The sequence below is a fragment of the Mytilus edulis genome, chromosome 9 (genome assembly GCF_963676685.1).
Source record: "Mytilus edulis chromosome 9, xbMytEdul2.2, whole genome shotgun sequence".
In the NCBI taxonomy this organism is placed as follows: domain Eukaryota; kingdom Metazoa; phylum Mollusca; class Bivalvia; order Mytilida; family Mytilidae; genus Mytilus; species Mytilus edulis.
In genome coordinates, this window is record NC_092352.1 from 3,822,112 (window position 1) to 3,837,347 (window position 15,236).

Sequence of the window (15,236 nt, forward strand, 5' to 3'; positions counted from 1 at the left end):
TCTATATGCCTTTTTGTGTTTCTTTGTAACATATTTGTTTGTATTTATTGTGATTAAGATTTTAAAACAATGTTGACTGCTGTTCCTCCATTTTTGAATTTTTTTACCGATTATGCCGTTTGTTTTGTTCACACATCGTTGTCAATATAATGGAATTTGATGCGACTATCATACACGTGAGAGGTTTAACTAGCTATAAATCCCGGTTTAAGGTGGCTCGGGTGTCTTCCTTCATCTTGGATTTTGAAGAAGCAGATAACTTTGGTCTAGATATTTGATGAAATGTTTATTTTTGAGAGTTGTATGTAATTTACGTAATAGACTGCTGTAATTGCTCAAAAACACTTTGTTTGTGTTTGATTAGATTTTTTTCAACTTTGCCAAATAAGGGGCGATAACTCAAATAAAGTAATTTTTATAATAGAAAGTGTTATGAATTTACCTATTTTGATATGTAGCAAGAAATCAAGTTCGGTGACCCCATTTTTTTCTTTTTCTTATCTGAAGCAATATGAGAGCAATCTTTTCTCATTGCATCTTAAAGTTCTGATAGCACGTTTTCTTTTTATCACACAAATTTGATTTTCTATGCATAATCTATACAAAATCTGACAATTTTGAACAATATGTAGCGTGATAAAAAGTCCGGTGACCCATACTTTCAAAAGATGTGTTTGAAAAAAGCAGGATAAAAACTTCATTTTGACAAGTTCTCAAAACATTCTTTCAATTTTGATTAAGACGCACTAGCCACCTTAATCCATTATTTTCTACATAAGAAAATGCCTGTACAAAGTCAGAAATATGACAGTTGTTATCCATTAGTTTGATGTGTTTGAGCTTTTGATAATGCCATTTGATAAGCGACTTCCTTTTCTGGATCTTCTTCAGAGTTCAGTATTTTTGTGATTAAGCTTTACGTTTATGAAGACAAAACGCGCATCTGGCGTACTAAATTATAATCCTGGTACCTTTGATAACTTTCCCCCCACTTAACATTGGATTCATGCTGCATGCATGGCTAGTGGACAAAACATGTATATTAACCTTAATCTAAACGCCCAGAGGATGGATAAGATTTTGGTTTGTGACAACTGGCTCTGATATTAATGATAAATGATAGCCTCATATGCTAAATCTACACAGTGTAAACCTCTATTTGAAAATAAAACTTCGTCCCTCTATCAAAACAGATGGTTATCTAAAGGTTGCTACATTTCAATACTATAGTATTTTTCATAAAACAAGATAGTAAAAGATGAAGTCCCCATCTGCTTCAAACTGACCGCTGAATTCTAGATTTGAAACAGATAAATAGTTCCTTATAAAAATTAATCAGCTGTTGTCTTGAATCTTCTCTAACCCAGGGTTACAATCCACTTTTCTTCTCTTCTCTTATGAAATGGATAGGTGGGAAGTGGGTCCTAACCTTGGGCTAGCGCAGATGTTGTCATGTTGATGTGGTTTGATTTTTCACCAAAGAATTAAGGACAATGATATGAACAACTTTTGAGTATACGGATATTGATAGAAACTGCAAATTGCTAGAAAACAAAGAAATATGTATGCCAAAGTTAAAATGTTAATAATGTAATACTTTATATTCAGTATAGATGTAATACTACCATTATTTTTCCTATATTAGTCTTTTGCACTTTTCAAAAAATTGTAAAGAATTTATCTGTATTTCAAATTTAACCAGGTGCTCCGCAGGGAGCAGCTTTATACTACCGCAGAGGTCGAACCCTGAACAGCTCTGAATTTGGATTGTGATATATTTCTTGATTTAATTAATATGAGTTTCTGACACAAAACAAATGTCAAGATCTTACAAATCTATTAGGCCTAAATTAAAATATTGTTTGTTTCCCCAATCCCGACCCTGCCAAGCCAGGTGTGGGTAGGTAGGTAGGGAAATAATTTTATTTTTCCAAAAAGCTTGAACATTATCGGACGGTCCGGCAAGCCTAAAAATCCCAAATGAACAAAATAATATTTTACTTAGTTTTGACAATAAAATTTTATGAGTAGCACCAATTTTGCAGGGTCGGTCGGGATTGGGGAAACAAACAATATTTTATTTTAGGCCTTATACAATATTATGCAATTAAAGATTTCTTCTTAAAAATTTTCAAAAATTTCGAATCTGAGAAGTTGGGAAAAAAATGAAAACTACTACCACCCCCTTATTTTTGCAATAAGTCAAAAACCTGACATTTCTTTATTCCTAATTTTCAAGTAGTGTAAAGGTAAATCCAAAAATACCATTGTATGTTAACTGTTTTTGAATTACCTCCTTTACACTCTTTTTAAATTGTCTTGATTGTCCATTGACCAGAAAAACCTAGTTTACCCACTCCCCCCCCCCCTTATTCCAATACATTTTGAGCCATACCCCCCCCCCCCAAAGTCATAACTAGCCATCCCTTTTTAAATGGAAACTAGTGGTATAATTTCAGAGAGATTCATACACTTAAACACAAGTTATTATTTGAAAACTACAAAATGCTTATTTTGGGCCCCCTTTTTGGCCCCTTATTCCTAAACTATTGGGACCATAACCCCCTAAATCAATCCCAACTTTCATTAGTGGTATTGAACTTTCAAGTAAAAATTTAAAGAGATCCATTCACTAAATCTAAAGTTATTGTTTGGAAAACCTATTTTTTTCCCTTTTTTGCCCCCATTCCCGATTTTTAGCCCCTAATTCCAAAACATTTTGAGCGATAACACCCCAAAATCAAAACTAACAATCCCTTCGTGGTATGGGAACTTGTGATATAATTTCAGAGAGATTCATACACTTAAACACAAGTTATTGTTTGAAAACTATAAAAATGCTTATTTTGGGCCCCCTTTTTGGCCCCTAATTAATAAACTATTGGGACCATAACCCCAAAAATCAATCCCAACCTTCCTTTGAAGGTATTTAACCTTCTGGTAAAAAATTATAGAGATCCATTCACTAAATCTAAAGTTATTGTCCGGAAACTAGATGTGTCTTCGGACAACGAAGACAACATACCATTATACGACTCAAACATTTTTTGGCGGTCATATAAAAATAACTGGCATCAGTGAAGTTTTATCATGTACAGACAAAATTTCACATAATGTTTCATTGCATATTTATAAGATTACAAGCATTCTTTGAGTATATACATAGTCCCCTACCAGTTAAAATTCATTGTAATTGAATAAAATTCTAACTTGATCTATATTTACTTGTCATAGTGTAAACTACATGTACATAAAATAACAAACAAATTGACCACTAAATTCTTCAAACAATTTACTAAAAAAAGGAAAAAAATCCAAAATTTCATTTATCTTAATACAACGTCTTTTACAAATCTTTTAAAAAATGAGTTTTCCATTTGAACAGAAATCAAGTAATAACTATTTCAGAAATGGCTTTGACTGAACAAGGAGAAAAGCTAAAATCGTGAAAATCGAACTTTACCTGTAACTTGTCTTATGTATAACAATACACCAAATATCAAATCAATATCTTCAAGCATCAAGAAAAAAAGTCTGGATACCTGATTTGCGAGCTGATGGATGGACAGATGGACAGACAGACAAACAGACAGACGGACAGAGTGCAAACCTAAAGTCCCCTTTAACTTTTTCAGTAAGAGACTAATAACCATCACTGGAAGTTAACCAATCGAATTTCCAACCCTTTCTTTCCTGTTGACAGGCTAAAGTAACCATGTAACCTGATCAAGTTGCCAAAATATTTTATAAAATCTCCAAAATAAAGAATGGTGCTTTGAAAATTCACCCAATATTTATGTTTATGGCTCAGATTTTTTTAACTGCAGTGTCATGTAGATAGATCATTGTCTACAATTGTCAAATTCAAAGTAATATCTTTTTACAACCCTTTTTCGTATGCAATGGATTTAACATACTATGATTTGGTGGTATTACACCTATACATATATGTGGTCATATAATAATTCACAGCAACTCAAGATTCTGATTAAGATTTAATATTAGCTTTATCAAGCTTCTTCAATTGTAGGTTTATCATGTTCATGATGTTTTCTAATTTTTACATAATAATACATTGTACATCTTATTTAAATTTATCAGTACAACAATGAAGTACAAATATGTATTATAAGCTACCTGTTATTATTGGTCGCATGATCAGCTCATGCAGTTCATTATGATTCAATGGGGAAAATATCTATGTTATCTTTTAATAATTTTAAGCTTGTTTTTTTCAAGTCTTCTCAATTGACAAACATGATTGAAAGCTATTGAAATAAAATATCTAGATTGAAGAACTTTTGAATGATAAAAATGAAGATGTTCAATTTAAAAAAAAAAAATCAAAACCAAACTTCATTCTGTTTTAATAAACATGATAAGGCAGACCCAATAATTGAATTATACACTTTGAGAAGGCAAATCTCATTAACAACAAGATCATAAACAAAATGGTTTTAAATAAGGCCATAAATAGTACAAGTAACACAAATTATAAAATACGTGAAAAAGTATTTCAATAGGCAAAAGGGCAACATTCCAAAAACAGTGCATGTATATCAGTCAGGGATATAACTCTATAGGGTTATTACAGGAAAATAACATACATTTGTTATTGTAGACTAAAAAATCAAAGAACTGTGATAACATACGTATGTTACATGTTTCAAAGGGACAATATACATCATTAATTTTGTTAAAATTTGTAAAAGTTCTATTGATATTACTTTTGTCTATATGTATACTTAACTATTGAAAGATATAACAGTTCATAGTTTGCCATTTTGCATAAAACACCTACATGTTATCACAGAAAAAATATGCCTGTAATAACTAAAGGGTGTTATCACAGCTTCTCTATCTCACTTCAATGGATTTGCTCAGACATAGATCATGATTAATTACAATGTATTTTAATTTATTGTAAGAAATAATGACCAGAGCATGTAATGAGGTTCTGCGCAAGTTTCTCAGTAATTCCCAAGTGTCTTATATAATAACTTACATTCCTTTAATAACTAAGCCTTGTTATTATAGCTAAGTTTATCCCTTAATAGCCTCGTCTCATTGATTTACCATGGTCAATCAAAAATGTATTAATTTAATTAAGAAATTAGTTATCAAGGCTATGCATTTAGTTTCTGCGCAAAGTCTCAAGAGTTCCCTAGAGCCCACTATAAATGAAATAATTTTACAAATAACAAACATATGTTATTACAGATTTAGAAAATTTTAGGAAGAAAATCTGTAATAACACACGCAAGTTATTTTCTGTAATAACCCTATAGAGTTATATCTCTGACTGTATATATATTTAGGGATTATCATCCAAATTGAGATCTTTTTAAAAATATTTTCAAGGGGACATAACTCTAGTACCCTGATTGACCATTTGTATAACAACATTGGTTTTTATGACATCAGGAATGAAAACTTATAAACAAATATAAAGTGATGATATTATTTATACAATTTACAAACCAAACAATCTCTTGAAGCTTCCATAATGTGACAACCATATTATTCTAAAATTTGCCCTAAAACTATTGTTATTCAAATTTAATACATAAAACAATGTGGGTTAACTGTTTTCTCTACACACCAGGGTAACAAAATTTATTTGCCTTTGACCCATGACCTTAGACAATGTCCTCCACCTCCATCCCCTAGAGAGGGGAAGTCTGAGGCACTACCGTGTATAGACGTGTGATCCGTGTAATCTGATGAGAGGAGCACCTGTCGACATGTCGGACATGTCTGAAAGTTTGATGTTTGTTTCCATGGAGCATCGGCACTCTTACCAGAAATCCTGATCACATGACCACTTTTGTTTTTCTCCTGAATAGATTTGTAGGTTGTTAAAAGTTCTTGTTGTTTGTTTATGTCTGGTAGGAGTACTAGAAGTTCAGGGAAAATAATGTCAAAATTGTCCTTCCCTATCAACTGTTCACACTGTTTGTAATATTCAGAAGCATCTGTTGTTCCTTGCCGGAATGATGCAGACACAGTTTTAAACTGATCAAAGTTCTCAATGTCCTCTCCTAAATGTAACCTAATATTGCCAATCAGTTTCTGATTTCTTACTTTAGAATTCTCCGGAGCCACATAATCAAAGTTGCTCATTTCTGTCATCATTGGCATGATATTTTTCAATGTAAAAGTGCAGGACTTTTCCTCCGATGTCGAATGACCATTCTTTTGTGAAGATGTAGGCATAGCAAAGCCTGGAGGAGGTCTCTTGGAGGAAGAGACATTATCAAATCCTGGTGGCTTTGCTGCTGACAAACTGCTGTTTGATGGCAGAGGTTTAGCGAATCCTGGTGGTGGTGCTTTAGACTGATTACTAGATCCCAGTGTTGGGAAATCATCCAATTTCAGATTTTTATCATTCTGTTTTGGTACAAACCTTGGCTTGCTCTCAACAAAGGGCTTTATTTCAGTTTCGTTGCCGAGTATTGAAAATTTATTGTTATCTTCAGGGATATCTGCAGTTTTGACTTTCTTGTGAACTATTTTGAAATTTTCAGGACTTGGTGACCTATCACTTTCTTCTTTTCTGACAACCTTTGGACTTTCAACTTTGACTGATTCCTTGTTTGTTACTCCTTTAGTACTAAATAGACTACTTGCAATACTATCTAAACTGGAACCACCTTTAGGCTTTGAATCAGTAATAATATCATTATCGGACGGTTTAGATTTGTCTTTCTTCTTCTTTTTCTTTTTAGAATCACTAGTATTATAATTTTTATCATCAGTTAGAATAGGTTTAGATAGTTTTGTTACATTTTCAATACTAAAATCAAAGTCATTATCGGCATCAAACCAGTCAATAGGTTTCTTTTCTTGTATAGGCTTGCTCTTCCCTTTAGCAGATTTTTGTAACCAGTTCATATTTGATGCACTTGTTGACGTAGGCTGTCCTCCTAGGGATGGAAAGTCTTTTTCATCTTGGAATGCCTTATTAGATAATTTTGTTTTGTTTTTTGACGATTTTTGGTTATTAGCGGAGACATTCATTGTAACTTGTACAGGCATGGCAGCAGCTTGTTTTGTTTCTTTGGCAGTCTGTTTAGGAACCCACTTGGCTGAACCTAAAGCACTGTTGATACTGGATGATTTAGTGGGCAGTCCAGGAAAATCATCCACCACCGGTCCTTTAGAAACTGTGAACTTAGACACAGGTTTTGATACAGATTTAGAAACAGGTTGTGATTTAACAATTGGTTCTGGTTTTGATGTTTTAACAATTGACGGTTTCTTTTCTAATGTCTCAGCAGTTTTATCTTTGGTAGATGGTTCTCCAGACAAGGAGGGGAATTCTTCTGATATAAGTCTACCAACTTGTACCGATCTTTTGTTTTTCAGTGCTATTTGTTGTGCCATAGAGAAGTCTAAAGCCTCGGAGTCAGAATCCTTATGATCTGAATCATCAGGTGAGTCTACACGTAAATCATTGTTACCTAGAACAGGGAAGTTCTTGGCATTACGTAATACTTTTACTTCTTCTTCTTCTTCCTTTTCTGGTTGTTCTTCCACTTTTTCTTTTTCTTTCATGACATCTAAAGAAGCATGAATAGCTTTCTGTACATCTTCTTCACTGTTAAAAAGAATAAAATCTAATTAAACCTCACTAAAATCTAACTGATAGTAGAATGAAAACATAACTGTTTTAAGATGCTGTCATATACTTACCATTTCCTTGCTAATTGAGGTACCAGGTACATCTAGTGCAATCTATGGGACAATATTTTGCATGCAACTGGAGAAATGTAAAGTTTATATCCTTTTCAAGATACTTTGGTTAAAAATTAGTCAGAAGAGCATAATGTATATACTACACACCAAAAAAGCCCAAAACTTTTATGTAAGGCTATAAGAATTGATTCCTCAAAACTTCCTAAGAAAAATAACTGCAACTGAAAATTCTGTTTTAATTGAAAATGTGCTCAAATTCATATTTTTTGTGTTAGTTTGACTCTACATTTTGATTAGTTTGTATTGACTAAAGCTAAATATTTGTTGTCTTAGTTGGTATCTTTTATTGGATGTATCTGTCTCATTACTTTTAAGTTATCTTGTTTTGTGTATTTGTGTAGGTTATATCTACCTGTTATTTACCTGAAGATTCCTCTCCTATACCCTCTAGGTTATATCTACCTGTTATTTACATGTGTTTATTACCTGAAGTTTCCTCTCCTATACCCTCTAGGTTATATCTACCTGTTATTTACATGTGTTTATTACCTGAAGTTTCCTCTCCTATACCCTCTAGGTTCCTCATATCTTTGTCTCCCTCTGGAGCCTCTATTGTTATGGAATACTTGTGTCTGTACAGGTCGAACATCTTCATAATCACCAGTATTTACACCACCTAAAATTTACAACATAAAATGTCAGTTGGTATTAACAATATACAATTAGGTGTCATCAAAAAATTATACAATATATAAGATTGATAATAAAATGGGGAATATGTAAAAGAGACAACCCTGACCAAAAAAACTATGTGTTTTCTGTGTAATCATATTAATTCAAATCAAGTATTTATTATTGTAAATATTGACAACTAACAACAAGAGATTGGTATTTGTGATTTTGTAAACTTGTAAAAGAATTATTACTAAGAAGAATTAAATTACCAGTTTTAATGAATGTGATGACAGTTCTGTTAAAAGTTTACCAAATAACAAATAGCTCAGTAATAATTAAATTTATACGTTTTACACATGATAACAAATCTTATAATCAGTCTAAACAATGTTAAAGAAATCATCAATTAAAGGATACTAAAATTTGTTAGACATGTAAGAGAGCATAATATAATGTTGGAAGAATGTAAATGCTTAAACACTCGAAGATGTTGTCAATTAGATCTATCCTCATTATAATAATTGATGTGTTGATGACTTACCCCTGTCTCTCCTTCTCTGAGTTTCCCTCCGTGGTAACTGATAATCTATGTCTATGGTACGTAGCTGTTTAGCCTGGGCTTTGGTTAGGTTATTAGCATGTTCTGCTGTTGTATGAGCCTGGAAATCTATCTTGGAACGGAAAGCATGAGTCAAACGAACCTCTACACCAGCACAATCTCCTTCCTGACATAAATAATGCTTCTCTCCAAAATGATTCCTCAACGATTGATAATCACTGAAATGACAGTTAATAAACAGGTCAACGGTCAAAGGTTCAGTTATTCATTGTTAATCCACTTCAAAAAGAAAAGTTTTTTTTTTCTCTGCAACATAATAAGCTTTAAGTATATTTTGTTGTTGTTGCCAGGACAGTCAGAGATATAACTCTATAGGGTTATTACAGAAAATAACTTGCGTGTGTTATTACAGATACTTTCATGAATGTTTAATCTTTATTCCTTAAATTTTCTTAATCTGTAATAACATATGTTCGTTATTTGTAAAATTATTTCATTTACAGTGGGCTCTAGGGAACTCTTGAGACTTTGAATACATGTTTTAACGTTGTTTTCTGTCAGTTTCATTAGAATGGAGATAACAATATTGTATTTTAAGCTCCGACAGCATCAATTTGGGATTTGATGGTCGCAAATACCCGTTTACTGTCTCCGCTAACGCGTCGCCAGTAAACTTAATTTGCGACCATCAAATCCCCAATTGATGCCGTCGGAGCTTAAAATACAATACAGTTATCTCCTAAGTCTTGAAAACTAATTTTTTAATTAAATTAATACATTTTTGATTAACCATGGTAAATCAATGAGACAAGGCTATAAAGGGATAAACTTAGCTGTGATAACAAGGCTTAGTTATTAAAAGAATGTAACTTATTATATAAGACACTTGGGAATTACTGAGAAACTTGCACAGAACCTCATTACATGCTCTGGTCATTATTTCTTACAGTAAATTAAAATACATTGTAATTAAGCATGATGTATGTCTGAGCAAATGCTTTGAAGTTATATAGAGAAGCTGTGATAACACCCTTTAGTTATTACAGGCATATTTTTCTGTAATAACATATAGGTGTACTATATATATGCTAAATGGGCAAACTATAAATTGTTAGATCTTTCAATAGTTAAGTATACATAAAGACAAAAGTAATATCAATAGAACTTTTATACATTTTTACTAAACTAATGATGAATATTGTCTCTTTGAAACATGTAACATACATATGTTATCATAGTTTTTTGACTTTTTAGTCCACAATAACAAATGTACCCCGCCATAATTATTTATGTATGTGCCTGTCCCAAGTCAGGAGCCTGTAATTCAGTGGTTGTCGTTTGTTTATGTGTTACATATTTGTTTTTCGTTCATTTTTTTACATAAATGAGGCCGTTAGTTTTCTCGTTTAAATTGTTTTACATTGTCTTATTGGGGCCTATTATAGCTGACTATATATGCGGTATGGGATTTGCTCATGGTTAAAGGCCGTACGGTGACCTATAGTTGTTAATGTCTGTGTCATTTTGGTCTTTTGTGGATAGTTGTCTCATTGGCAATCATACCACATCTTCTTTTTTATATGTTATTTTTCTGAAATAACCCTATAGAGTTATATCCCTGACTGCAGGATGCTATATGAAATATCTGCAGAGAACACTATAGCTATATATGCATGTTTTATAAGGTAATAGGGTATGTGTGAACTAGACACATTCTAAAATTTAGAAACTTTTGAACAAATTACAAGCGAATACAAAATAATGTTTGACTTACTTATAAAATTCACTACATCCCTCTGGGTCACAAAAGTGACAGAAATAATGATCTTTACGTAAATGTCTATACAACTCATCTTTATCAAAGTATCTTTCATCACAAAATTCACAATTTGGATGACCTTTATAAGATTTATCATCTTTATCTCCTTGACGACGATGAGTGGCTAAATCTTGACGATTATAAAATTTTCTCTCAGATGGCAATAACTGAAATAGAGAATACAAATACTGTTCAAAAATTAAATTAAAACAGAGATTTGGATCGTTTATATGATTAGCACTAACCTGAACAGATGTTAATTACAATATTCTGTGAACATATGAAAAGTAACTGTAAAACTAATAGAACCTAGACAATATCATGAATATGTATCAATCTATCATTCTAATGCAACAAGGTTTGTAACGTTCATTTTGATTGGATAATGTCACTTTTTTACATGGCATCAAGTGACAATTGATGCTATGGGACGTACACGCAAGCGCAGACGGCATATGACAGATTTTAAATACATGTTTTATCGTTGTTTTCTGTCAGTTTCATTAGAATGGAGATAACAATATTGTATTTTAAGCTCCGACGGCATCAATTGGGGATTTGATGGTCGCAAATACCTGTTTACTGTCTCCGCTAAGGCATCGCCAGTAAACTTAATTAGCGACCATCAAATTCCCCTAATTGATGTGGTTGGAGCTTAAAATACAATACAGTTATCTCCTAAATAAAAGAAATTTGTGCACATTTTATCTACAATGTATATTAAGCATGACAAGTGTTATGTAGATTTTAATGGTATTTTTTACACCAATGTTTGTTTGTACAGAAATCTTATATCAGGGCTTTTTATGGAAGACTATAGTCATATAGTATGGCGGTATTGGTTTTGCTCATTGTGGAAGGCCATACTTATTAGTTGCTTACATCCTCATCATTTGGACTCTTGTGGATAGTTGTCATATTGACTATCCTATTACCGCTCCTTTCTTATAGCACTTTTTCCAATCATATTGTGCATAATACTATTGTATAATGATGCCCTTTATGCCATATGGCAGTCAGGGGTACTACTTGTACAAGTTATTTTTATTTACTTGAAGAATTAAAAAAAATATACACATATAAGTTAATTAATAATGTTTAAATAATCTCCCTTTAATTTTCTGAAAAAGTTACTTGTATAAGTAAATTTTTCTTACAATCCTACAAAAGTCCTCAAGTTTTGAGATGTAAAATCAGGGCTTTAATGATTTTTCCCAGGTTAGCTCATATTTTTTAATTAGACTTCAATGTTTAATCTCATTAATTCAACAAAGAAACTGATTGCGCAAAGATCTTAAGTATTTGCGCAAGGCCTTCAAAAAATGCTCCTTGGGGGCTTGTAAATGAGCAGTGTTCTGAAGATAACAGAGACAAATGGGATTTTCATTGCCCATGAAATTACACTTAAATGATTAGTAAAGACATCTGCAAAGGGCAGATAACTTAAAATTATACAAGAGCAATGAAAGAAATCCTAAGAATACAATAAACATGATAAAAGAAGATAGGATGACTTTTTTACTTATACAAGTAAAAAAATCTGAATGTCTAAGGGACATAACTCAGCCAATATTTCTTTTTACCTATACAAGTAAATAAAATTCACTTGTATAAGTAGTCTACAAATTTACTTATATACGTATATTTTTATTACTTCTTTAAGTTATTAAAAATAACTTGTACAAGTAGTACCCCTGACTGTACGGGTTCTTGATTAGATTAAAATTCTTATCTTATCTATCTTATACATGTTATAGGACTAAAAGTAGATAGTTTCTTAAGTTTCAAAATTTGTAAATGTTTACCGTTAAATGATCCACACAAAGGTTACAATAGAACAAAGTATGTTGTTTTCTCAAATGATTCTGTAAATCTTTGAAGGATCTTTCAGGCCTGGCATGGGCACAGATCTGACAGCGATTCTCCAGAATATTATCAAAGGAGTGTTTAATATCCTCATTTTGGAAAAAGATCTTGTTCCTCCTATTTGGAATATATCCATATCTAGGAATCTCACTAAACTTTAAGGCTTCCTTGATCAGATAAACCTACAATATAAAATAAAATTAAGCACATTGTACATTTGAATCATGCTTTCTGCACCTATTTATACATGTATATTCATGAATTCCAAGATGTTAAATAATATAACACTTATCATTGGTTAAAAGATGTACAATTGATCATAAAATTGAGAATGGAAATGGGGAATGTGTCAAAGTGACAACAACCCGACCATAGAGCAGACAACAGCTAATCATGTTCACTAAACACAGAATCACACAATTAAAGGAATTTAATTTATTAACAAGTGTGGTAATAGAAAGTATAAATGCAAAGATAACAAACAATTCAATATAAGTTTACCTCATTTAGAGGTCTATGATACTAATAATTAACATGATTAAAAAAATTCAAGAAAGTCGATAGCAATTCATAAAAGATTTATATATATTGTATATTTGTAATGGCACAAGATTAGAGTAGTGGAAGTTAATAATAGTACACATTTTCAGTGGTAAGTGTTGACAGGGGGTCTCATTGAGGGTTGTGATCCCAGAACCCGCTTACTGTTTTGTCAGATTCCCGTATCCCCTTACACTATACTGTTGTGTACATAAGCAATTCTCATTTTTTTTGTAATTTCCTGTGTCCCGCTAGAATTTATTTCCTGTTTTCACGGCACAATAATTTGACGTGTCAGGCTTACAAAAAATCGGCAATCCTGCGTCTCGCTTAGACCCCAAGGCCTAAAATAAAATATTGTTTGTTTCCCCAATCCCGACCGACCCTGCAAAATTGGTGCTACTCATAAAATTTTATTGTCAAAACTAAGTAAAATATTATTTTGTTCATTTGGGATTTTTAGGCTTGCCGGACCGTCCGATAATGTTCAAGCTTTTTGGAAAAATAAAATTATTTCCCTACCTACCTACCCACACCTGGCTTGGCAGGGTCGGGATTGGGGAAACAAACAATATTTTAATTTAGGCCCAATTAGACCCACTTGACATGATACATGTTTTTTTATGGTACAAGTTGACTTACAGCTATCTACATTTTTTTGTATCTAACTGAAAATTTAAAACATACTTATTCCTATCCATACAATCTCATAAGTACATGCATGCTCTCCCTCTTTTCTGATATATATTAGAAAATAAGGAATAGAGGGGGTCTCATTGGGGGGTTCCGATCCCGGATCCCGCTTACTGTTTTGTTGGATTCCCGTATCCCGCTTACACTATGTACGAAAGCAATTCTCATTTTTTTTGTCATTTCCCGGGTCCCGCTAGACCTCATTTCCCGTTTTCACGACACAATAACTTGACTCTCACATGTCACGCTTAGACCCCAATGAGACCCACAATAGAGGTACATTTTTGTACACAAGCATGGCAAGTATCTTGAGACCATGTCTACCGAGTACTGTCATCATGGCTAGTGAGAGAATGCATTATATACAATATGAATGTAAAAGTACACAAATATGTAATAAAAAAAGTCATTATCACACACAAAAAAAAATAGACCCACTAACCCAGGGCCTGTGGCTGTGTCACACATTTTAACTTGATATTATGTAAATGTCAAAATGAAATCTCACCCTTGAAGGCCTTCACCATCTGGTTGATTTTAATTTTAGGGAGACTAACCTGTGGTAGATCTGTACGACATATAGGACAATAGAACTGTTCACAGAGTACACGCATTCGACATGAGCACTTATAGCAGATGACATGATCACAGCAACCAACAGCAAACACATCGATGCCCTCGTGGCAAACAGGACAGGAGGACATACGGGACTCCATTTCTTCAAAGTTTGACAATCAGGTGATGTTACTAGATTAAAGTTAAACTAATTAAGTTTCTCTTTCGATTCTGACCAATTTTAAGTTGTGTATACTAATAGGGTTGTGCAACTTGTAAAGTCTTTTATAGAAAATTGATACCAAAAATAGAAGCAGTGACCCAGCTTTCGGTTTGATTGTGCAATATCTTACTACGTCATCAGTTTCTGTGGTCTTTTTTATTTTATGTTTTATTTAAACATTAAAAGTGAATAACTTCATTATTGGAACGGAAAATGAAGTTTTCAACAACTTTAATCTTATATATTTGTAAATAACATATTTTCTGTTCTTTAGAAAATTATAAATTAAATTATGTCTCGTATCCCGTACACGGTCCTTAATTTAAAGATAATATTACATACATTAAATTTTGTTTCTACATATTTATCCAGTTAGTGGTTTTTAAAGCGGTTTAAGTCCTACACATTTTTGATGACCGAACTTACGTCCTCCATCGATACATGTATACAGAAGTTCCCAGTATTTAAGTTCACAGTTAGCAAACTTTGCTTTTGATGTATATTTTTTTTAGAACTGCGTTTGTATAACTGTGTGAATTTTGTGTCTTGGTATTGTTTCAGGTTTGTTTCAAACACATCCCAAGTTTTAAATTGTTCACCCTAAACAA

The 15,236-nt window shown here is 32.5% G+C and overlaps 1 protein-coding gene across 1 annotated transcript; it reads right to left on the reverse strand.

The window, feature by feature from the left end:
• Positions 1 to 5,447: 5,447 nt before the first annotated feature.
• LOC139487519 (E3 ubiquitin-protein ligase ZNF598-like) lies at positions 5,448 to 14,771 on the reverse strand. The gene is made up of 6 exons (XM_071272379.1): positions 14,408 to 14,771; positions 12,557 to 12,799; positions 10,707 to 10,918; positions 8,915 to 9,150; positions 8,248 to 8,374; positions 5,448 to 7,600 (listed from the first exon to the last, which is right to left on the reverse strand). Exons 1-6 carry the CDS (start codon positions 14,564 to 14,566, stop codon positions 5,617 to 5,619), a joined length of 2,961 nt encoding a protein of 986 aa, XP_071128480.1. The 5' UTR covers positions 14,567 to 14,771; the 3' UTR covers positions 5,448 to 5,616.
• Between the last annotated feature and the right edge of the window lie 465 nt (positions 14,772 to 15,236).